The 25,634-nt window shown below is 41.9% G+C and overlaps 1 protein-coding gene across 5 annotated transcripts in view; it reads left to right on the forward strand.

Annotated features, from left to right (window-relative positions):
• The window catches only part of diaph2 (diaphanous-related formin 2), a 449,753-nt gene extending 424,367 nt beyond the window's left edge, over positions 1-25,386 (forward strand). For 4 of the 5 annotated variants that reach the window (XM_074649328.1, XM_074649329.1, XM_074649331.1 and 1 more), the window contains 2 exons: positions 19,287-19,439; positions 21,071-25,386. In XM_074649328.1, the coding sequence (XP_074505429.1) occupies positions 19,287-19,393 (107 nt within the window). In that variant the 3' untranslated portion in view covers positions 19,394-19,439; positions 21,071-25,386. The remainder of the gene's footprint in view (positions 1-19,286; positions 19,440-21,070) is intronic. The other variant, XM_074649330.1, reaches the window with a different exon arrangement.
• The last annotated feature ends 248 nt before the right edge of the window (positions 25,387-25,634 follow it).

Below are 25,634 nucleotides of genomic sequence, written 5' to 3' on the forward strand. Positions count from 1 at the left end.
GTTTAGGAAAGTGATGCCAAATGAAATAATCGTTCTGGTGAGTTCCACACAGTGGCACAAGTGCCGTATATTGTTTGTTATTTACAAAGGGGGGAAAAATGCAAGTCTCAGTGCTTCCTCTACTCCCTATCAATCACACTGGATTGTGCCCGCACTGAATGCCATCAATTACTGCGTTCTGTTTGACACATGCAACACCAATTCTGATTAGCCGACAATTCTCCGGAAATAGCAGCATTGTAAAGAACAAACGGCTTGACATTTTAAATATTTAAGTCAAAGTTTACCGCCAAATCCAACTGCTTTCAACCCACCACCTCCCCGTCGCTGCATATGTGTCAAAAGCACCCCCCACGCAAAACGCTCCGAAATGAGTCACAAATTGCCAGCAAATGATTTCCTGCTCAGGGAGAATAACAGGGTCCCCACTCTGCCTTTGATTCAGGGGCTTTTTTCATCCCTTCTTTGTTTACCCGCGCAGTCTAGCAGCCGCTCCTCTGGAATCCCTATTGATAGCTGTCTGACAGGGGGGCCGGGTGGCTAAGTAGTCCAGAGGGGGTAGTGCAGTTTGTGGTCGCACACTGTATGAATGTGTTAGAATGTATGGCGTTTTGTTTATGTCTTAAAGGAGCAGTGTGTAGGATCTGGCAGTATCTAGTGGTGAAGTGAGCAGATTGCAACCAACTGAAGCCTCTCCCGTGTGCCAAGCGTGTTGGGAGAGCTACGGTGACAGACACAAAAACACAAATGCCCCTCTCTAGAGCCATTTGTTGTAAGACTAGTGGCTCATTTGGAGCAGAGCCAGTGCGTTGAGTGTGTGTGTGTGTGTGTGTGTGTGTGTGTGTGTGTGTGTGTGTGTGTTCATGGGCAGTGAGTGGTGAATCAAGAGAGAGAGCGGCGGCAAGGGGAGCGAGTAACATTATCGACTCCGACCCAAGCAGGAAAAGTTAACAGTGTTTGGTTTGTCCGTTCTGGGCTACCGTAGAGACATGGCGGTGCAACATGGTGGACTCCGTGGAGAGAAAGCCCCCAGGAAGAGCGCCGGGCTGTGAAGCAAATTTTCATATTGGCCAAACGGTGGTACTACAACTTCCGTGTCCGTCACGTGATGCCATTGGGCCCAAAAATACTTTTTCCCGTAGACTTACATTGGGAAAAGAGGCGTCTGTAACTCGGTGTTAAATCAACTTCCTAGTAGGAACACTTGAACAACCCTTATTTAAATCATTAGGTCCTAAAAGTTCTAAAATGCACTAATAGTTATTTCCATTCCTCCGTTCATGTGAATGAGACCCAGACCAAGGCTTGAGCGGGGGCTGGGAGGCGGAGTTAAAAGAAACGCTGCTGCTCCTGCTCTATGGGCCCAATGGATGTGGAAGATCACCGGATGATCCGGGTACATTATCACTCAGCAGTTGAGCCATTTGGCAACTCTCATAGGAATGAACGGGGCCTCGCCTCCAACGTTGTATCCACATCTCTTTATACATCCATGGTGAAGAGCTCCCGCTCTCTATTTAGATATAAACGGCCATTCTAAGGTAACGAAAACACAACGATTCTTATTTTCAGGTGATTAAACACTAACGAAAACATACTTTTTAAAATTGGATATTCCATTTCTGCCAATAGATCCTCCTAATTGTTACACGCTGGCCCTTTAATAGGTATTTTTCGTTGTGTGTGCGCCACCATGTTTCGTCTGATGCCAGTGAGTTACCAGGTGTGTGTGTGTGTGTGTGTGTGTGTGTGTGTGTGTGTGTGTGTGTGTGTGTGTGTGTGTGTGTGTGTGTGTGTGTGTGTGTGTGTGTGTGTGTGTGTGTAGATCTGTCTGTCTGCGTTTGGTGCACGTCCGTTTGTGCGTCGGCATGTGTTTGTGTGTCTCGCGAGGGTGATGTGGCATGGAAGTCACTTCTGTCAGATCCAACGTCCAGGCCCATGCTGTGATGTGAAGGGCACTGTCAAGAGACAACCACGAGGCAGCACAGGTACAGCTGGCCTCAGTGCTCTTTTTCCTTTGTGGCACGCACACACACACACATAGGCTGGGACAAACATGCTTCGTGTAAAGCGACACACGGTGGTGGGAAAGCCCCCCCGCCCCCCAGGGAGAAAGCCCCAGGATTGTAGAGTCTCTTCAAAACAAACGCTACCACCTACTTGTTGACAATCTGCTCACTGGTGACCAGCTACGTGACGCATCGTGTAACTGGGAGGATGGGAGCTCTGGCATATTTGTGGCTTAGCTGGGAGGATAGGAGCTCATACAGAAGATGTTTAGAGCCACGTACTGAACTTTGGAAGAGTAAAGGTTGGAATACAACAACAACCTGTGGGTGGATAAGTCCGAATTTGAAAGATAGATGCTGGAGGTTCGGTCGGATGACCTCTTGAGAGTCCAGTTGTGTTTGTAACATTTGAAAATCTGCCAAAGAAAGATGTTGATAATGTAAAAAAATGTTTTTACAGAAAGTAGAAGTTGGTCGTCTGTCAGTCTGTGAGTGGAATAACAGTGAGTTTATAGGTTAAAGGGCTTTGAATGTTAAGAACAAAACTGGTGACAATTGTGTTTGCTTATATATAAATATTACTTGAATGCAAACATAATTTATGATAAAAAAATGACTGGAAGGTACAGCCGCGCAAAATCTAAAGTCACATTCTTCTCACATCAGTGCTCAGAGTTCATTTAAGGAAAGTGATTTGGCTTCATTTCCTTCAGGAAAGAAAAAAATAAACCCTCTACTTCTCTATCATATTTCAGAATCTCGCTGAGACTCGCTGAGATATAAAATTATATAGTCAAAGTTCAATCAGCTTGTTTAAGTGTGTGAGAAGAAAGTATTAGCGGAGTCATGGAGAGATCAATTCGGTGGAACGGAGGAGGAAGAGTGTGATCGGGAAAAGCAGCCGGCGTATAATACAGGTACAGCCACGGCAGAATATATAACGCGTGTTCGTGTCCTCGTGGACGTCTTAATAGAATATGAGATGCGTGGAATTTTGAACTTTTCAGAAGTTTGCAGTGAAAACATTTCTGTGAAGTGTGGTGGTTTGTTTGTTGGTCCTAACAGCCTTGAACCGGACCCAGAAATGCAGGTAGTATAGGGTTAACGGCAGACGAGTGGTTGTGTGTATGTGTCGGCTGTGGCGCGTGTCTACAAATCTATCTCCCCCTTCACGTCTCTGTCAGTCTCTTTCTGTGGATGTTCTCGGGCTGTACCCCTCCAGTGTACACTGTGTCCACACCGCAGGAGAGCAGCTCTGAAACTTTAATGCTAATTGATCCCAGTGAAGAAGTGTGGACACAGGTGTGTTGCCGCAGGCCCTGGCTCTGACATGGATGCCAAGGGATTCTGGGTAACCGAGGGGCTTAGAGGGCCAGAGCAGAAAGTGCCACTAGCCGGGGCACGAGTGACCCAGTTCTTTTCTAATCAGCACAGGTCTGATGTGCACTGTGTGTGTGTGTGTGTGTGTGTGTGTGTGTGTCTGTGTGTCTGCACATCAGGCAGAGAGAGAAAAAGTATAATGGTCCCAAAAAGTGAAGGGCCTCAGGAACTAAATCTGAAACTAAAAGTTAATTCAGTGCATCCATGTCCGCACTTAAATTTCACCTTAAAGAACCAGTGTGTAACTATTCGAGGGATCTATTGGCAGAAATGTAATATGATATCAGTAAGTATGTTTTCTTTAGTGTATAGTCACCTGAAAATAAGAACGGTTGTGTTTTTGTGTGTGTGTGCACAGGTTTGAGTCGTGTATATGTGTTAGTTTTTGAACAAGTGTGATAATTGTGAGCCTTTGAGCCCCGGGAAAACCCAAATCTGAATCAGACTCAAGCTGCTGTGTAACTCCCAGATTTCCGCTCTAAGTTTGCAGATCGTGTGGGTGTGGGTGGGCGGGTTGCATGTATCTGCGCGCGTGTGCGTGTGCGTGTGCGTGTGCGTGTGCGTGTGCGTGTGCGTGTGCGTGTGTGTGTGTGTGTGTTGGTCTGGATAGAAAAGAGACTTAGCGCTGCCAACACACAGGTGTGCGGATTAGGTGTGATCCCCTCTCATATTCTCAGTAGTATATCTTATTTGATGGCTTTTCTGCCATGTAAATCTTATCAGAAACTAGCTAACAATAGCACCACGTTGACAGACGCCCAAGCATCTGGCGAGCCACCGCTCTGAATGTTCAAACTGCTGTGAACAACCTGTCTCCCGAAAGAGAGAGAGAAGGAAAGTCAAGGAGTCTGTGTGTGCTTCCTTGTGAGTGTTTGTGTGAAAGAGAAGAGAGAGAAAGAAAGAAAGGAGGAGAGGAAAGCGCATGTTGATAGCCTCATAAATCATGGAACAGATAGTGCTGTATCTTAACCAGTGTTGAGCCAGGTGATGGCATGATGATGATCTGAATGTGACTCTGCGTCTCATATTTCAGGCTCCCTCCGTTGACTTTGTTCCCCTCGCTCTGCCCAAAGATAGAGAAAGATAGAGCGAAGGAGAGAGGGAGCGAGGAGAGAAATAACTTTGGCCGGTACAGGGCCCCATTAAAGTGTGATGAGTGGCCTCAGTGAGGGGCTCTGTGTACAGCACTTTATTCAGGAACGATCACTTATTTATAGATGTTGGAATTGTGTTGTTTGCTTGTTTTATTGAAAACCTTGTGGGTAAAGTGGCGGCAGGCCGCCTGGCATGTGAGCGCCACATCTCTGGAGGGCATCCCTGCAGAAAAATCTTCCTCCTTGATGAATAAGTGAAGGGGACAGATGCATTTTTCATTCACACAGAATCCATTGTCGCCTGAGATGTCTGGTCCGTGGGTATGTGTAGTCAACCTGCAGGCGGTTAAAAAAAAAACACACAACCACAACCACCCTTAGACGATACCACACATGCACATAATGTATTCACATAAATGCAGAAACACACAGGCTCCATTCAAGTTGTGGACACAGCGGAGCTCTGATAGACTGTCAGATGTTGTTAAGGAAGATGGATTAATTAGTGTTTACTCTCCAACATGACTGCAAGCTCAGTTATCAGTCAAGGCACAGACACATCTGCAATCTTGTTTAGAAAGGTGAATAAATTGCTATTCATCTCTTAAAGTTTGTTTTCACCTTTTGAAGTCTAAAAAATTTAATTAATTTCCTGTGAGAAGGACAATAACAGAAAATATTAAAAGAAACTGTGTTTTTTTTGAGTAAATTATAAAATTTGATTTTGATTTAAAAGTTACAAGGAGAGACAGTGTGTCTGTCTATATGTTCTACCACCTCTACTTTACATCTTGTACACAGAAACTCGCGTTGACAATCACACAGGCGGTGCACAAGCAAAAACATGAAGGTAGCAAAGTGTAGCCCATCACAGGAAGGGTTGTGGTGTTTTGTGTACAAGAGGGAGCATCTCTCCGTATGAATGATTTATATTAAAAGAGAAAGTGAAAAAGTCCTTCTGGAAGCACACCCATCCTGCGCACCCTCCCTCCCCGTGTGAACAGAAGGGAGCATCTTCACATGGCCAAATGGGTCTGATGGTGATGGCATGGGGGAGAGAGCGAGGCTGCTCCGCTCGCGAAGCCCTCTATGATCTCCACCACCACTCTCGCTGCGCGCTGGGACACATCAAAAAGGGAATTGATAAATAAATAACACACAACACCATGTTTTATTAACTTGCGTAAGGCATCAGTGGTGAGGGGGTCCTAGAGAATCCTGAGATTGGATGGCGGCTTGGATTGTTGCTGGAAAACGTGAAGCGGCTGTCTCACCAGTTGCAGATTCTTTGAGGACGTCCTTATTGAACTGGGCCGTCGATGACAGAACAAATCACTTTGTAGTAAACTGTCTATATTTCTGACTTCTACATCTTAATCTGATGGACTCACTGTAAATAGATTATATAATGATCAGTGTGTGTTACAGTACAGCATGTTAGTGAGAAGCAGATGCAGAAATAGTAATTTATTAATGTGATGGGTACAACAGTAACTCCCAGCTGTACTTCTGTACCTGTGGGTTTTCTTACTGTATGTATTTACATATTCATTCATTCAGTTATTTGAAAACTCACCATCAGCACCGACAGTGAATGGGGATATTGCCAGATTATTATTTTATTATTGATGAATTAGCGGTGTCGCGGTATTGACGATAACTGATATTTAATAACTAAATATTGATATTGTGTTAATAATACACATGATAATATTGTGTACATTTTTTATATATACAATTATGGTTACAGACTCTCTCTCCACCTTCCTACATTCGTATTTTTACAAACGCATAATAATCAAAGTTGAAGATGAATCTGGACAGCCCTATGATAAATATAAATTCTTCTTTTTGATTAAAGGTGCTCAATACCTCCATATGGCTCTCAATATGGCGACGGCTGAGCTAACGGTGCCAACAGCATGAACAGTGTTAAACGCAGAGCGGTGGCCATAAGCTAGTCCAGTGGTACCCACATTTTTTTAATATCAAGGACCCCTAAACCTACACAAAAAAGACCACAGATCCCCATTTGATATGATGTTGTTCCAGTGTCCCCATTCTGATAGGACTTTTTGCTTTAAGATGTTTTTTACAGAAAGTATATGAAACTCTGAAATGACCGAAATAGTCATACATCGTGTCATTGCGTTAGTTATGGATGGAATTAAAATGAAAATAAATGATTCTCCTTTTTGCTGGGGACCCCCTGGAACCCCTTCAAGGACCCCTGGGGGTCCCCGGATCCCGCTTTGAAAAGCACAACAGAGAGACTCACATGCACTAACATGCACGTGCGGCCAGCCCGGCTTTGTAAACAAAGCACAGAGAAGCTCAGATTACAACACACACACACACAGAGGGAGAGTGACTTCATCCTCTGCTCAGGTAGACATTACTCTTCTATATCTGTGCATAGCTAATAGCAGTTTGCTGCTATATTAACGCTCTGAATCGCGTACATCGAACCTTTAACTGATGAATTGTTTGGTCTATAAAATGTCAGAAAATATAAAAAAAATCTTTCCTAAAAAGTTCCTAGAGCCCAAACTGACATCTTATAATTACTCATTTTGAACGGTCCAGATATTCAATTTGCAATTATATAAATCAGAAACAGCAAATCTGCACATTTGAGAAGATGGAAACATCAATTGTTGGACATGTTTGCTCAACAAAATGCCTCAAATGTTTTAATTGTCAAAATTGTTGACGATTAATTTTCTCAATTTTCTTCAACTAATTGTTTCAACAGTGCAGCACAGAGCAATAGTAATAGGAAGACGAATTTAAAAAAAGAAGGGAAAAAAAGAGTGATGGACAGCGCTCTCCTTCCTCGGGCACTTGGATTGACACATGTACTGCAAACTCTTCGTCAAAAAAACACCTCTGGATACTTTTGACAGAAATCCGGCACTATTCCTAGAGATGGGGCTTTAGCTGTATTTTTGTCTGCAGTGCGGGAGCTGTACTGCTTCTCTTAACATGGCACAAACAGATGTTTGTTTCCATAAGCCCCTTCTTGGAGTGAATGCAGGGTGTTTTTATAGCCTGGCTTGTTTTATAAGTATTAATACTGTCAGGATGATGCTGGGGTTCAACTTGTCAGGTATTATCTACACATCGCGGATGGATTAGTGTATATATATGTGTGTGTGTGCGTGACCGTGAGTGTGCATGTGTTTATGCATGTTTGTGTGTAATTGCGTGTTTGCGCTGCCAAACTTATTTGTGTTTCTGAGAATGTGTCTGAGCATTATGCACCTGTGAGCGTGTGTGTGTGTTTGCGTGTCATCTTGAGCGCACTGTGAAGGTGTCATTGTGCAGCCTAGGCCCTGTAAGCTGTCAGACAGTGAGAGATGCTGCACCTCTAAAGGGCATGCTTTCTGGGCCTTTCCTGTCTATTATAAGCCCTGCAACACTCATCAAGGCTGTTGAAGTGCACCCTCATGTCCCTCAAGCAGCCACAGAGAAAAGCCACCTTTCTAACTAGGAGAGCCCTTGCCTCTAAACTTCACATACCCTTGTCTTCCATTTTGACATGATAAACGCAAGCAGCAGTAATGAGGCGTCGGGGTTGTCAGGGCTTCCATTTTGTTTTTCTCAAACCTGAGTTGAGAAGAATCCTCTACACTTTCTCCATTTTGAGGCACCCGGACCCGATTCCCTCCAAGCTACAGCTCGCAGTACCAGGGGTTAACACCTCATGGCATCCTTACTGCACCCCACACTTATTTAGATCCCCACCCAATCCGATATCTTGTGTGGGGGAGTTATAGGAAATGATGCATTGCACACAAGGATACTTGCCAACCCTCCCCATTTCCATCTTCCCGACATCACAATTATCTCGTATTTCTCCAGATTTATGACAAATTTTCAAACCTTTTTTTCCTTTTCGTTATCACAACCTGTTCCTGGCGCTGTACAGCGTGTACAAGCCCTACTGTTTCCACCCGGACGACAATAGATCTACACTTAATGTCGTTTCCTGGCACAAAAGAGCTGCTCGCGACACAACGCGGTTTGAGCTGCGCTCGTTACTGAGCGCGCAGCACCCAAAGTTGGGCTTTTTGCCTCCTCGGTGCAGCGAAAGCCATTGGAAATAATGGGTTTCAGATCGCAGCTGTGTCGTTATCGCATTGTGAAAGGGCTTTCAGTGACGGAGAGAGGGAGAGAAAAGTAGAGATTCACACAAGTTCATGTCAGACGGGCGATTTACTCTGTATTCTATCCTAAGAAAAGTAAGATTAAAAGTATTTAAGATGGGGTTCCCCAGTAGCGGGCGCCCCATGTACCAAGGCTTCGTTCTCACCGCAGCAGCCTCGGGTTTGGATCTGACATGTGGCCCTTTGCTGCACGTCATACCCTCTCTCTCCCCCTTTCACAACTATCAATGTACCAATCTAATAAAGGCAAAATGGGCAAAAAAAATCTTTAAAAGTCACCAGAATGAAACAAAGTCTCTGAAACTCAACTTTTTCTGGGGGAAGACCACCAGACCCTTTGCTTTGGTTTTGAGACCCTCCCTCTTTCTGAGATCTCAAGGTTGGCAAGTACTGTATGCACACAAGACCTTTTTGATGTAACACTCCAGAAGTGATGACACCGATGGTGGTGCTACTAGCACTACAGCTAAGATCGACTGCACTGAGCCAGCTAGCCAAAGATTGAGATGTGTCCCTATCTCGCCATCTGTAACAGTCACGCCTGGAGTCCTCAGAAGCAGATCGCCCCGATACCAGCCACATCAAATCTCCAGTTTGCCAAGCAAATAGAATAAAACAATCTATCGATCTCGCCCCACCTCGCCGCGAATCGACACGATCCATCTGTGTTCATCAGACTATCTGGCTTTCTATCTTTTGTTGTCTGCAGGCAGGCACTCTTTTCTTTTCTTCTCCTTTTATTTTCTTCCTTCCTCCTCCCACATTTGTTTTGTGATCCATCAGCCTATTTACCTTATCATGCTGCCAAACCATCCATTTACACTCCCATCTGTCTGTCAAACTATATCTTAGCTTCCATTTGTCTAACTATCTCTCTGTTTACTCGTTCACCTGTCAATCACGCGGCTTGTCTTGGCTGCCGCAGGTTCCAGCCGCTCGTCTGGCTGATGCCGTCTCTGACCTCATCGGCTCAGAAGACCGTCGGATAACGTAATTAGATTCATATCGCTTCATCTGTAGTTTTACACTGTATTAACTACGGCACAATGTAATTACAGTAATAGAGTTGCATCAGAGGCTAAATATATGGTATGGGGTCGTGAATTCTTTAAGGTAGAAGGTCGACCTGTTTTGACATATCAAGTGTTTGCTAAATTAGTTTTAGTTGAGATGTAAAATATTAAAGTTTAGACTGTATTTTTTTTTTTTTGCAGAGCATTATCTGTGATCTAGATATCTCCCTCCACAGAATCCAAACGGAAGCAGGTCACTGCTTTGGCTCGGTCCTGTTCAGATCAGGCCTCAGTGGAGCACGCCAGACACTGATGTCCATGTAGTCAGGGGGTCTGGCCTCCCACTGAGCCCCGAACAGTCTTATAGGGTCAGTGACTGGCCCCCCCCTAGGCACCAGAGTGCCGTGGCCTGATGGATGACTCTCTCTCCTGGCGCAGGCCTGTGAAAGGCAGGCCTCTGCCACAGGCCCCATCTGTGCTCTCCATGGCTCCTGCATGCCTTGTGGTCAAAGTCTCAGGCTGCTGGTGAAGCCCCAAATCAAAAGCTTCTGTCTAGCCGAATGGTTACAGCAGCACGTGCCACACAAACGCAACGTCCCGGGTTCGATTCTGACCTTGGGACCTTTGTTGCATGTCATACCCCTCTCTCCCTCTCTCCCTCTCTCCCTCCCTCCCTCCCTCCGTTTTTAGTACTCCTCTACGCTGTCATCTCTCTAAGGAAGGTGAAAAAATGCCCCAAAAAATAATCTTTAAAAAAACGTCTGGCGTCCATATTCTGACACTGCTAGTGTCCCTGCATGCATGAAGTAGACTAGAGCAAATAAATGCTTTAATTAGAACTGCAATGATTACTCGATTAATCGAGAGAGATAATCTGCAACTATTATTACAACCAATTAACAGTTTAAATCATTTTCCAAGCATGGTTCCAGGTTGTCAGATGTGATCATTTCATGATTTTCTTGGTTCTAAATTTAATATTTTTTAGGTTTTTGACTGTTGACCTTGGACTCTAGGATATCATCTAATATTATTACATGGCTTTGGGTTTTTTTAATTGAGGTTCTGGCAATAACTACATATATGTCCAGTTCCAAATATGTACTGAACCCATTTTTTCATAGTTTTTGAACAACCTTAACAATACACAAAACAAACAAAACACAAAAACAGCAGGAGTTACAACTTTACAAACAAACAAAAATTGACATGTCTTGTTGAATACTCAATTCTGATTGGTCAATCACAGTGTTCTACGGACTATAATTTCTTTATAGGAGCCCGCTGTTATGAATAACAAACTGTTGCTATGGATGCAGACTTTGGACCATTTTTGTGTCAAATTATTGATTTCTTCAGTAAGTAGCCGTGTAATGAGCGGGATAATGTACAGCTAGCGGGTCATTGTTGTGAAATGAACCCCTTCAGGAATGAAAAGTTTCATTCTGAAAAGTCAGCTTTCTCAAGACCAACATGTTCAAAATTTTGTTTCAAAACCAAAAACTCCTCATCTCTTTTCTGACATGATTTTTGACATCAGATGATTTGCTACCGCTATACTTCATAGTGATGTTTGTTCAAACAGAGAGAGACTGAAGTCTCATCTGTCACTGGATTTAAATTAATGCCTCTGACTGCAGTAAACGCAGAAAAATAAAAAAAAGTGTCCGGGTCCTAACATCTGTCATTAAAGGAACGAATAAAAATAAGACGCGTTTTCTGATTAATCTAAAAGTCAGACTTTTACAGAGAAACTTGTAGCCTTGTGTAGTACATCTCATCTTTTCCTGCCTTCTAAACATGCTCAAAAGTTCAAATAACTTCCAACTAAAAGCTAAAACAGTGCTGCTCTATAATACCTAAAAAAAAAACTACAATACATTTTCGAATGTTAAAATGTAAAGCTTTCATTATACCCCAAAAAAGGTCTAAAATAATGCTTAAATATCAAATTAAGAGTAAAAAGGATTGAATGCAGCACCTCATCGCCTTGTCTGGATTTATTTCACAACAATGTCCAGCTCTCTGTACATTATTTCTTACATATCTGATGTATTATAGACCAAACAATGAATCTATTAATTGAAAAATAATCAACAGTTTAGTTTTTTAGTTGCAGCCCTGGACTTGATGTTTGAATGTAGTGGAGCTGCTCCTCCCCCCTTTACAGCACATAATGTACTGCACATCCTAATACCACCACACTCCTAAGCTACACTGTATACTTAAGTGTTGTGCCAAAGTACAGAGATAATGCCAAAGTGAAAAGTAAACTCAAACAGCAGGCAAACTGGTGGGCAGTGCTTAGCAGTTTTAGGAATTTACTCTCCAGGATATTTGTTTGCTGTCATGGTTATACTTAGGTTGAAGCCTGCCTCCTGAAACTTGACTGCTAAGAGGACAATCATGAATGTGAGTTTTGCCTCAGGCACTGATCGATCGCAAAAAAGTGTTTTCATATAACTGTTCATTTGGGCTGTGTGCGCCTCCGCTGCATCCCAGAATGCAAAGAGGCATTGTTCCGTGACTGAGGAATCAAGTCCAGCAGAGATATTTTTGAGGGAGATTTCTGAACCTGAGGGGCCCAATGAGGAGTCTGTGCTACAGCAGTCTGTCAGACTTGTTGTTTTCAATCAGAAATCTAACAAATGTTAGCCGAGCTTCAAAGAGAAAGATGGATTTTTTTTTGATTTTTTTTTTAAGATTACCACACACACAGATTCACACAGAGCTAAGAGCGCAAATAGTACACACAGGTTTTTACCTGCACAAACACATGCAAAACCTCTTTTCTTCTCTCCTGCTGTTTTGTCCCTGGTAGAGACCTGTCAACGCTTACCCACTGAGAAGATAAACTAGTACCTTTCTTCTCTCGCATTTGTATATGAACATGTGCTGCGATTTCCTGCTCTCCTGAAACACATTTTGTGCCGAGCAGTCAGGAGACATTACTCTCAGTCCAAGCTCTTTTCAGTTTGTTTTTTTTAAAGGGGTAGTAAGTGAAGGTGTGCACATTATATGCTGTGTGCACATTATATGCTGTGTGCATGTGGGAGCACGTCAGCTGCATTTATGCACAGTATGTCTGACTATAAAAGCCCTACGAGGACGGATGGGGCCAGTTGCAATAAGAGGGGAAAAAAGGTGAGTGGCGGTGCACGGCCCAGTTTTTGTCAAAGAGAATCTGAAACTTTGTGAAAGGGCTGTTGGGTGGGGAGAATGGCTGTATTCACTATCTGGGTCAGTCACCAGTATTACCAGGCATGCACATCACAGTACCCACTGAGATAGAGTGGTGATAGAAGCATGGAAAGATTAACCACATCCCTGCGCTGTCAAAACCGATTGCATGTGTTATGACCACCCTGCTCTCTGCGAACCTCTCCTCATTACCGTTTATCTCAACAGCCTGTCAGTTAAACTCACTCTGCCTCCGAGTGCTGTATACAGACTGTCAAGCAGGATGGTGAACTTGTATACATGCACCCCTAATCTGAATACTATGAGATTTAGTGTCCATTTCAAGTTAAAATGTGTTGTCAGTGTTTAGATTGCTTTCTCCTCTTCCTCGTCGGGGCTTTTTGTAGTAAACATTGGCGGTAATGTCAGTAATAAGGGGGGATTAAAAAGAGAAAAGTAGGGGAGGGCAAGAGAAAGAAATTGAAAAAGAGAAAATGTGGCACATAAGGGAGTGAAAAGCACAGAGTGTGGGAGAATTATCCAGGCCTGTCTTTGGTATTTCCCTCTGTCATGCCACTCTGATCGCCTCTGCCTGCTGGGAAAACACACCAAAATACATCAAGCAGCCCCCACGCGCTCAGATCCCCTGACATTTTGTACACTCCCCTCATATACATGTAGGTGATACTTACTAAAAAAAAATGCTGGTAATTTACGGTCAAACTTGGGAGAGTAGTCATAGAGAACAGTTTCTCTTTAAGCTTCCATAGATTGTAACAGAAGGCAGGATGCATCCTTGTGTTCAAAGACAGGTTGGCTAGCTGAGTAGATCCATAAACCACGTACAGTCGTCTTTGAACGTAACATGTTTATTATCCAGGGAATATGTGAAAGTCCTTCTAGGACGTATTGAAAATCGATAAGTGAAAATGTTGGTGAGGCAGAAAGAGAGAAACTGGATATATCAATATGGGAAATTAGATAAAATGTAAGATTAACATTCAACTCTTCACAAACTTTAACACATCAGCTGAAACACTGAAAAGTTCTGAGTTCATCCTTTTTATGAGACGAATTAGAGTAAATTGTAGTGTGTGTTTCTGCACTTTCCTTGTGAGCAGAATTGCAAAACATTTATAAATCATAGCGATGGCAATACGACATTTTTGTAAGCAGCAATATTTTAAATATTTCCCCATTAATGTGAGACACTTAAATATAATTAGAATGTATATTTAATTTTTTTTTAAATATATGATTTAAATTTCGATTACAAAATTCATACCCAAAAAATGGATTTTGAAAATACCACTTGCAATGCAACCATTATCGATTAATCTGTCAATTATTTCTCGATTAATCGATTTGTTGTTTGGTCTACAAAATGTCAGAAAATGGTGAAAAATGTTTCCCAGAGCTCAAGATGACGTCATCAAATGTCTTGTTTTGTCCACAACTCAAAGATATTCAGTTTACTGTCATAGAGGAGTAAAGAGAACAGAAAATATTCACATTTAAGAAGCTGGAATCAGAGAATTTAGACTTTTTTTCTTAAAAAAAAAATAATCCAATTGATTATCAAAATAGTTGGCAACTAATCTGTTAATCGTTGCAGCTCTAATTTGTTTGTTGTTTTTATTTATTTTTTGTTACTTAGAGAAATTGCAACCACAAAATCATATTTTTTTCTCTTCTGTTTTTGTTACCAGAAGCCAGATGTTTGCTGTAAATTACAGTGTTTTCTTGCAGCAGGAGAATAAACAACTTTTGGATGGTTGGTGATATAAAATCTGAGTCAAAATTGGTCCAAATCAATCTGCTCTTTTTTGAAAACCTAGATATGTTTTCTGTTAAAAAAAAAAAAACTAAATCCCCAACCTATATAGTGCAGCAGCCGAGAGAGAGCGAGCATGTTGGGCTTTTAATCCTTTAATCTTCTACCGTGCATTGGTTTGTATACATTCAGCTGCTCTTTATAAATCAATGAGTGACTTGCACTGACACTCTTTCTTCTCTGACCCACCGTCCCCGTCATCCTTCCCCATTTCCTTTTTTTATTCCAGCTCTCCTCAACTGAAATCACCTTTTCTTCAGTTGCACTATTTCCCCCCGTCCCCTCCTCCTTGTTTGGGGTGATTACTCTTACCAGTGAACGAGGGGCTGTGTTTGCCGCGACTGTAGTTTTGCGATACCCGGCCCATAACTTTCAGTGGAGAAGAAATAGCTTCTCTCCCTCTGCATCCCATTTATACACCGTATCTTGTTTCTGTGTAGGGAGTTCCATTACTCTGTAGCTTGGATGCTGGGAAGGGGGAAGGGAGGTGCAGGAGATGAAAAGAGGTGATAGAAGGTTGCGGCTGTTGCCGGTGCTGCAGACGGCGCTCTCCCCTTCGACAGAGAAGCAAACACAACATGTCGACACGCAGATTTAATCACCTTTATTATGTTTTATCGCATCAAAATATGAAGTGCAAAGCGACTCTGAGAGAGAATTAGACAAAAGGCGGTGACATGTCAGAGAGGCGATGTCGTCGCTCACTTGTTTAGCACAAAAGACGGCAAATGCGAAAGATTATTCTAAAATAGATGCAGCTCCAGTCACGCCTTATGATGCATCCCTGTTTGCCTTCTGCAGCTATTTACACACATGATGGGTGATTATGTGAGCCTGACCTTGTTATTGTGGCCTTGATGAATGCGAGCACCGTGTTTAGATGTTGGCCCAGGGTCTGATGCTACCCAGATGATATTTAATGAACACAGTAATCCCTCTAAAAGTCTTCCTGTTTATACTGGCCACTGGGAGGCAATTCCTCAAAGTATCCCATGCTGAAAGCGTTTGATAGATGACTGGCAGCTTTTCCTTCTTTTGCGGATCACAGAGCCTTATCATGATGTAATTCCACGTAATTAGCCAAAAGATGACAGTAACACAAAAGTCATTATGGTATTTAATCTCTTTTTGGGGGAATCCACTGGGGAGAAACCGCGACTCCATCGTAACATGAAATGACATCTCACTGGAGGCCCTCCAAACAGTCAGGAGAAGGTTGGAGTTGACTGCGCCGGCTTAAGGCCTCTGCTTTAGCTGTTTAGTAATCTTGGCGTCCTCTCCTCCTCCTATTACCCTTGTCTCATTCAGAGCCTCTCCCTTGTGGCAGAGATCATCATGATATACATGCAACGATATAGTCTTGTGTGTTAGTGTGCAACGCATTGAGACATTTTTTCTGTACACCGCTTGAACACTTAAACCTGCAGTAGGCACAATGTTTATGGCATCATTGGGCAAAAAATTCCATAATAACCTTTCAGCATATTGTAATTCAAGTGTTCTGAGAGATACTTCTGCTCCTCCTCATGGCTCTGTTTTCAGGCTTTCAAAAATCCAATGGCCAATCACAGGCCATTTCAGAGAGAGAGCGTGTTCCTATTGGCTGTTCATTCAACAGAGGCAGCTATAAATCACTCGTGAACTCCGATCAAACAGTCAAACTAGGCAGCGCTGATAAAATATGAATCAATATTCTGTTACTGTAATGCCTATTTATGGCCTCAAATGTTTTCAGAAACATCTTGTAGTGTACTGTACAGCTGTAAAATGAGAAAGTTTGCTCCGGCTGGTGGGCGGTCATCTCAGGATGGCTGCCGGGTCACAAACTTTTTCATTTTACAGCTAAACCGTGCACTACAAGATGTTTCTGAAAACATTTTATGCAAGAAATAGGCATTACAGTAACAGAATATTGATTCATATTTGATCAGCACTGCCTAGTTTGTGCGTTTGATCAGAGTTCACGAGGGATTGACAGCTGCTCAGAGACGGCAAGGCTCCAGCTCGGCTCTGATTGGTTGTTTTCCTCCGGCACCTTGCAGATGCCGTTAGGAGCACCGGAGGACACCAGAGGCACATGATTTATTCTCAGATTACCTGTCTCATGCACTAATGTGAGGATATAGTGACCGTTATATAAAAATAACTTGTTTTAATCATATTTGCACCAATCTCGACCCACTGCTGATTTAAGCAACAATGTATTTCCTTCTGTGTGTGTGTCAGTGACTTCCCCCTCCATCTGCTCACCCTCATTGAAATCCTCAGTGCATTTAGTAACATTTTGAGAAACGGTGCCAGCATTTAATTAAGTTCTGGTACGCCAACATCTCCCCGCTGTAACATGGAATACCTGTTCTTCTTTTGTCAATTTCTTCTCCTGTTCTCGTGCTCCTCTGCGTCGCGCCTACTGTAACTCGGAAAGATGTTGCCGCTGGGAGAAGCAGGTAAAGAAGCCATCAAAACCAATGCGAGTAGAAAGAGTTGCAATCAGTGCTCCAAATAACCGTAGAGTTTGTCTTTTTCGCGTAGATCTCTCCTCCTATCCCCCAGTCTCACTTTGTTTCCCTCCCTTGTCTGCACATGTGTGTGTATGTGTGCTTGAAGCGTTCAATTCAGCAGAGGCTAGTAGTAATGTTTCTCTCCCAGTAGAAATGGCTGCTGTTTGTTCAATTGTTGTGATAGATTGATGTGGGGTGGGAAAAAGATGGGCTTTTATGCACCTGAAGATAGGAACAGAAAAGTCTTTATGAGAAGCCAATAGCTCTCCGTTCAAGGATCCTCTGATGGGAGATGCATTTTGCTGGAGGTTTTTTTCCTCCCGTTTTGTGAAGTCTTTGCTTTCCCATGTATTTAGGCAACCCCCAGAAGAGCACTTATCATTTGTTATTCCACTGCTATACATGTTTCTGTAGGGTTTCAACAAGTGGTCACATCAATGGTCTGCATTGTTTTCAGTTCACACAGCACACTAATGGCTCTTCAAATAACCGAGCCTGTGTGCTCTTGTTAAATACAGTCACATGTACGTATCAATAGACCTGAACCCTTGGTGTTGATTCAAAGTAAACTATAAGTACGCCGTATTGGTGCTGAGAGCTGATGGGCTGGTTGTGGTTTACTGTCATCACTTGCTACAAACCACGAGGATGTTATGTTTCAATTAGGGCTGTCAAAGTTAACACGATAATAACGCAAATTAGTTTTAACACCACACATTTCTTTAACGCAATAACGCAACTTGTGATTTTTTAGGTTGTAGCGTGTCTTGCCATGTCATACTAGCTTGTCGCGAAGGAGGCTTAATAACGCTCCAAACCTATGCTAAATTATGGCGAGGAAAAACTGTTCCCTTGACCTCTGACCTCAAGATATGTGAATGAAAATGTGTTCTATGGGTACCCACGAGTCTCCCCTTTACAGACATGCCCACTTTATGATAATCACATGCAGTTTTGCAGGCAAGTCATAGTCAAGTCAGCACACTGACACACTGACAGCTATTGTTGCCTGTTGGCCTTGAGTTTGCCATGTTATGATTTTAGCATATTTTCTATGCTAAATGCAGTACCTGAGTACCTGTGAGGGTTTCTGGACAATAGTTGTCATAGTTCTGTGTTGTTAATTGATTTCTAATAATAAATATATACATACATTTGCATAGAGCAGCATATTTGCCCGCTCCCATGTTGATAAGAGTATTAAATACTTGACAAATCTCCCTTTAAGATACATTTTGAACAGATAAAAAAATGTGCGATCAATTTGCGATTGAATATTTCTATTGATTGACAGCCCTAATTTTAAATGGTTGATCTAATGGTGGGTATTCTGTATATAATGTGTGTATATCTTGCTGTTGACTGGAAAAATAGCCCCCAGTAGTTGTAATTTTTATAGATCCGTTTGTGGATTGTTCCAGTTTTATTTTACGATTTCACTTTTCTCCCAATTCATTTATGGTCTTTTATTTTGTATAGTCTTCTCTTTCATCCTTGTCTCTGTCTTTTTTCCCATCTTATTTATAGTGATGTTGTGATGTAGCCCAAGATGACCCCGCATTAGAGACAGAGGGCCTGTATTCTCCCAGCTCTGTTTTTCATGATAGACTGAGGGTTAAAGGGGAAATGATGTTACAGCAATTGGGCTTGCGAACGATTGGCAAGGACGGATAGTGCATGATCTACCTTTTTTTTTCTTTTTCCAATTCTGTCCCCGTTCTTTTTTTGTTTGATTTGAAAGGAGGAAGGTTGCACAAATCATGGTTACAGGCTGAAAGCACAACCTGTGGATGTCAAAATGAGTGCGTGGATAAGTAGTGATGTTATTGGACACGCTGCTGGAACATGTTCGCTTCAACAATCACCTACTGTAAATCAACGTATTGAAAGAAGCAGACAATACAGAGCCTTTTTTAAAAAAACATCTCGCTCTGTCTTCCTTTCGCTCTTTCAGTTCCTTCCCTCGCTCGTTCTCTCTCTCTGTCCTCCTGTGCACCATCTGCATGATGCTTTGTATCCAATCTGAAGGAGTGCTTTCTGTTCTCCACTGCGATGGTGGGAGTGTGTGTGTGTTTTGTGTGCACATGTTTGTGTATGTGTTCCTAGGCATCACAGTCACTCTCAGCTCATTACCTGACATGATGGATGGCGCGAGTGCCATTAAACAACGCCCAGCCCGGGACGCCTGGCACCCTACAGCTGGCACTGACTAATGGGCACGGTGGTGGCGGCACGCTTGGAAACACCAGGGAGTCCTGTGTGGGTGTGCCTTCAGTCATCTCCATGGCTATGCTTCCTGGTCCTGTCCAGCCCCACCTGCCACCTGGCTGCCCAGCGGATGCCATGGGCATTTCTGGGCAGACATGGTTGGATAGCATGGGAGGCAGTGTTTGTATGACTCTGTCGCAGAGCTGGCAACGGAGGAAGTGCTTCCTGACCACGAAAGCTGCACTGAAACATTCGCTAGCAGCCACTTTTATTAACTTTTATTTTTCACTTCTGATTTAGTTTGATTTGTGTTTTGGTTCATATCAGAATCTTTCTGAATGAATGACACAAAATAGTCCTGTCTGTGTTTTATATCCGTGGTTCCCAACCTATTTACCTTGAAGCCCCTCCTACTTGTATCTAAGAAAAGCTGAGCCCCCCCCCCCTGAAGTCATCACCCTAAAGAAATTACAAAACCTCAAACATAATCCTTAATTTGAATAAAGTGATTTAGCATATTAAAAAAGTTTGTCTTTTTTATTAAATCAACTTTCTTTAATGGATATAACTTGTCAGTTTCGTCAAAATAAATAAAGTGATGACGTCTTGACGTATTCAACAAGCAAATGAAGATAAATAATGTGAAAACTTAATTCATTTACTATAAGAGTGTTAGTGTTTGTTATTGTGGTTAAATAAATGTAATTTATGGTGTTGTTAGATTGCTGCTAGACTGCCTCATTAATACAGGTGTGTGCCTTCCTTTGTGTGCTTCAAGCGGGAGAGCCAATAGGTTTTTGACCGCAGTGAATATGTTGTTTTTGAAAGGCTAAACGGCAACAAATATGGATTTAAGCAGAATATTTATTTTGATTTTGCTACTAAGTAGGAAAAATATATATATTTTTAAATAGTTTTATAAACAGACTTTTGTATAAATTTGACCAGCAAGTGTGTTGTTTAGAGCTGTCAAAGTTAACGCCACTAATTCCTTTAACGCATTACCGCAATCGATCTTTCGGAGGTTATAGCGGGCTCAGTTTTAAAGCTAGAGTGAAGATACATCATAGGCATCATATGAAACTAAAACACCTAACAAATCCATTGGTACCAACCATGTCATATTGCAAAGGAGGTTAACTAACGCTCCAAACTTGTGCTACATTTTGGCGAGGAAAAACTGGCATGGCCATTTTCAAATCTAATTTTGACAATCCATGCGGCCCCAGGCTGGGAACCACTTCTCTATAAGTACCGCATACTGTATGGAGTCTTGTTATTCCTCTGCCCCCACTTGTTTATCTGTTTGTGTGTGCGCCTGCATGCGTGCATTTACTTTGTTTTCTGTGCTGCTCCTGAGAGGACTTGAGGGGCTCTTGAGTGGAAGCCTGGATCAGGAGCTGAATGGAGTTACTATGACACCAGACACGAGCACCTCAACTCCAGCAGCTTCTTCTGTTCCTCCGCCCTCCCCTGCTGCTCCGCTCTCAATCAGCCTGGATTTGCTTCACGTTGTTCCTTCTCTCCTCCCTCCACCTCTTTTCTCTGCCTCCCTCCGTTTCTCCATACAGTCTTTCATTTAGTTGAGCTCCTGCGTGCCAGTATGGATCAATGTAACAACACTTTCTTGTTCTTTCTCAGTCTCACTCTCTGTTTGTGATTCTCTGTTGTTTCCTCAACAGACAACCGCCGCGCAGTCCTGGAAAGGTCTCGTTCACGCCACAACGCAAATCACCAAGCTCGATGATCGCCCACGCCTACCACAAGACGCTAGATAAGTGCCAAAGAGGCCTGCGAGGTGGAGACCTGGAAGACATCTGAAGGAGGGACAGACCACCACTCACTGTAGCACTCACACACACACACAGCACCAAGTATGAAACAAAACTTAAAGCATCATCTACAGTGCATCACACACATGCATCTATTTTTCATGCTGTTCCTCTGCTGCCTTACATATTTATTCACATCACTCTAAAAGTTCATGTCCTCTCGAGATGGTTTTGATTTATAAAAAAAAAAAAAACATTTTTAAGGCTGCTGCTGTTTTTAAAGAAAAGGTTTTCTTTGCTTGGAAATGCATTTTGATTCTTGCAAGACTTCTACTAATCCTTTTTGAAATCAAAATACTATAGTTCACATACAGATTTGACATGAAACATGCAGTGTTTTGAAGATAGACATTATGCCAAGAAGGACTGCGCCGTAGCGTTCGCTTATCGTCCTGGAAAACACACCACACACACAGTACATTCAGCAAAGGGGGCAGCCGTCCTTTAAAGGGAAGACGGGGATTCGACGCCCACGTTGGTAAGCCGAAAACCTGCTGACGTGTTTCTTCAACAGGTCTCTGAACTCTTCACAGAAGAGGGAGTGGTTGCTTAAAATGTTTTTTCTGTCAATCCCACCTTCAACTAACATCGAGGGAATATTACTAGTAAATGTACAAACAGTCCATATGAGTGATTTCATTTCATTACGTATCCGACAAAGCAACAAGAGCTGGCCCCTGTCTGCGCCGATATTTCACAGCATGTGACTCATGGATCTCGAAACTGCAATCTCCATTTTGACAGGATGCATTTTATTTTTAGCTGTGTAATATCTAACCGATGCCTGCGGGTGCTGATCTCTGTCCCAAGGTCGCTTTTGCTGTTAACGTGAGAGACTGACACATTTCTAAATGCATATAACTGCCGAGAGCAGCTAGCGCGACCCCTTTGACCTTTCCTGCGGTCGTACAGGTTTTCAGTGGGGGTGGGTTGGTTGTACAAATGTATTACAGCGTTTTTAATATTAATCTATTTCGATCTGTGTGGGGTTTTTTTTTTTATACGAAGGCTCTAAAAAGAAGTCAAGAAATTCAATCTGTCTGGAGAGCGATGGTGAAAAGTTTGCTTCAGATTTTCAAATTCATCCTGTTTTCAAAAAATAAATAGATAAATAAAAAATGATCTCTGTAGGAAAACCAAGTTAATTTGTAATTAATATAAACAGGGCTAAGCAGCTGAGATTTCAATGGGTAAAATTTATATTGTAGAACAAATGCAAAAATGTTTTTAGGCTTATAATGAACCACAGGACGTATTTTATTCATACTGATGAAGCTTTCAGCGTCGAAACAAACACCTGCCGTTGGTGTTCCTGTACAAAATAGTTGAAACTTAGCTGTAAGCTTTGTTCCTCTGTAAGGACCCGCTGTCACAGTTTCTTCACGTGAACTATTTATTCATATATTCATGCCGAGGGCGGCCGAGTCCCCTCACTGCCCTAAACTGTAAGCAGATGCTACTAAAAACAACCATTGAATCCACATGGAGATCGGGCACGACCAGAATAATCGACTAAGGGGCACAGAAGACAAGATGATGCTTGTCTTGGCGAGTGAGTCTCCAAACGCCCTCCAATTCCCCAGCTCTAATAGCATAAGTGACCCTTTTTACCATAACACGAGTTACTTTAATAATACCATAACTCGCTTTAGGCTTTGTGTGCATGTTTGTGTTTGGGCGAGTGTGTGTGCAAGCTCAGTAATCGGACGGGAACCCAGGCAAAATAGGATTCAGTGTGTTTGACTCCCGGGCTGAATAGATGGAGATTTCTCATTTAAACAGTCTGCCTTGTGATGTGTCTGTTTCACGATGCAGCCTGCATGCTTCTAAAAATGCAATTTTACACATCATCTCGGCTCAAGGTGCAGCCACAATGCTCCGAGAAGTCTGCATATTTAAGAAGACAATAATTCTCCTGCGAATATAAGGTTCGAGCAGTCGCACGGAGAGAGCATAGCGAATGAGGTTTCCGCATAAGGGATTCTGCGTGGAGAGGAGTTTTAAGGGCGTGTTGTATACAGCGGGGGATAGAGATGTGCCATGAAAGGCAGTGATTTCCTTTTTTTTCTAATCGCATCTCGCCCTCGTGTCGTCGACACCACCACGCCGTGCAGTTCAGTAAAGTATTGAATATCAGTTCTCCATCAACACCGTCTGCTGTGACACTTGGTGTTTTCTCACCTTCTGATTGGATACTGTAAACGCCAAAACAACCAGTGTTTTGTGGTTGACAATTTCACTTAAAACTTTTTCTTGATTATTAAATCAAATCAGATTTTTTTTTTTTTTTCCACATGTGCCAACTTTCTTTTTTTGGGGCGGGAAACACAGTTCTCAACCTACAATGATTGAAAAGTGTTTTTATTATTTTGTATATCAAAGGGAGTACAGGTATCTTTTTTGTCAAAGTATGAGAAAGATTGTACAGACATAAAAACTAGATTTTTTTTTAATTTAATTTAATTGTAACCATTGTTTAATAAACATTGATCCAATTAAGAACTGTCATTCGAAGTAGGAGATTTTGATGTGATTACAAAATGATAGTCATGTGGTATTTCTTATCTAAAACACTCAAAAAACTTTTTCTAAGATGTAATTTATTTGGAAAACAAAACATTTTGTCATGATGCCATTGTAGAACGTAATAAGCTACGGTGTTAGCAATTGTAGAAGTTTCATATCATCCATCTATGAACAATTGATGCAACCCAAAACTTAAGGTTTGTTGCCATTCAATAGATCTAATGGCTGGAAAGCAGTGGCTGAAAACATGAAAGTTAAAAATCCTTTTTTTCTTAACTCATTTGTGCCCACAACTAAATTTTTAATTTCCTGGAAGTGGAGTCAAAATCAGTCAAACAATTTGGCTTAAAAATTTGTTTTTCTTATCATACAATATCTAGTCTTTTGGCTCATGACTGTTTTTGCAGTAGACTCCATTATATTTTAGGAAAAAACAGTAGTCCATTGTGCTCAAATACTAGACTACTACAAGGAGCACAATCAAGTATGTGGTATCTATGAACTCATAACACGTTGAATATCAAAGATATGCACACATATGCAGTGTAAAAGAAATATTTCAAATGGAAAACATTTAATAAACACAATGTTCAACAATCCTGACTTTAACTATTAATAAATGTCAAAGTTGTACTGTTAGATACTTGGTTAAAGTATGTCCGTACCAAATTACAAGACTTGACCAATCAGAACAAATGTGGCATTTCCCCTTATCATACTAAATATAGTCGTTGGGCACTAATGGGTTAATAAAAGCAGCTGTAGCACAGATAACTTTACATTATAAGAGAAGCTTCTACAATGACAACATTCCTCATCATCCCTGTAAGTGATTGTTGTACCCCCCCGATCCCTCTTCATTCCATCTGTTAGGATAATAAAGATGTATGTGTTTATATAGAGAATAGCAGGAGTGTTTCTGGTCAAAGAACCTGACTTGTTCCGTCATTTTAGTGTGAAAAACAGGCCTCTACGTGTTGAGGCCGATCATCCCATTGTCTTTTAGCTTGTGACTAACCGAACCGGTGACTTGTGCTCATGGTAAATGTAAGAATGAGGAGGCAGGGGTATGAATTTATCAAAAAAACTGTAAAAGGTGCCATTTTTGGTGGTGATTGTTGGCGAACGCTTTATTTAAAAGAGAAGTTTGCAATCTAACTTGCAGTCACTGACTGTGCACTTTACCTCACGAGACATTCTGCTCAGGCAGAGGAAGAGTTGTTTGAGATGTTTGAATACGACATTGCCACTAACAGAGTGAACTATTTGCAAAGTATTTCTTTTGGTAAATAGTTGCAGCTGCCACCTATCCAGTTCTTCCCTACTTTGTGAGTGCTTACTATTGATTTGTGGAAGACCAATCGCGGCTGAACCAACAAACGACGCTCATAACTGTTGACAAACGCTGTGCGGCCGTAATGTGTAAGCTGCCATATCCCTGCCTGCCCTCCTAGTTGTCATTGAGTATGTTTTATTGTCTTAAGAAACATTTATATTTGTAACATTTTAAGTTTATTTGTACCCTTAAGAACATGAAAAAAAAAGAAATGGTTATGCACACTGTCCTTCCATAGAATATGTAATGGGATATGATACTAAATAATAACCACTTTGTTATATAAACTGATTTCTGAAAGATACTTTGTCTGTTTGTCTTGTCTTGAAGTATTGAAATATTTCTTTGTCAACCCCTGTGTTTTCTTTAAGTCTTCACCTTTTGTTTTTCCTAAGGCTGTCATCGATTAAAATATTTAATCGTGATTAATTACAAATTAATCACGATTAAATACATATATACATTAAATACACATTTTTTATCAGTTCAAAATGTACCTTAAAGGGAGATTTGTCAAGTATTTAATGCTCTTATCAACATGGGAGTGGGAAA

The sequence above is a fragment of the Sebastes fasciatus genome, chromosome 10 (assembly GCF_043250625.1).
Source record: "Sebastes fasciatus isolate fSebFas1 chromosome 10, fSebFas1.pri, whole genome shotgun sequence".
In the NCBI taxonomy this organism is placed as follows: Eukaryota; Metazoa; Chordata; class Actinopteri; order Perciformes; family Sebastidae; genus Sebastes; species Sebastes fasciatus.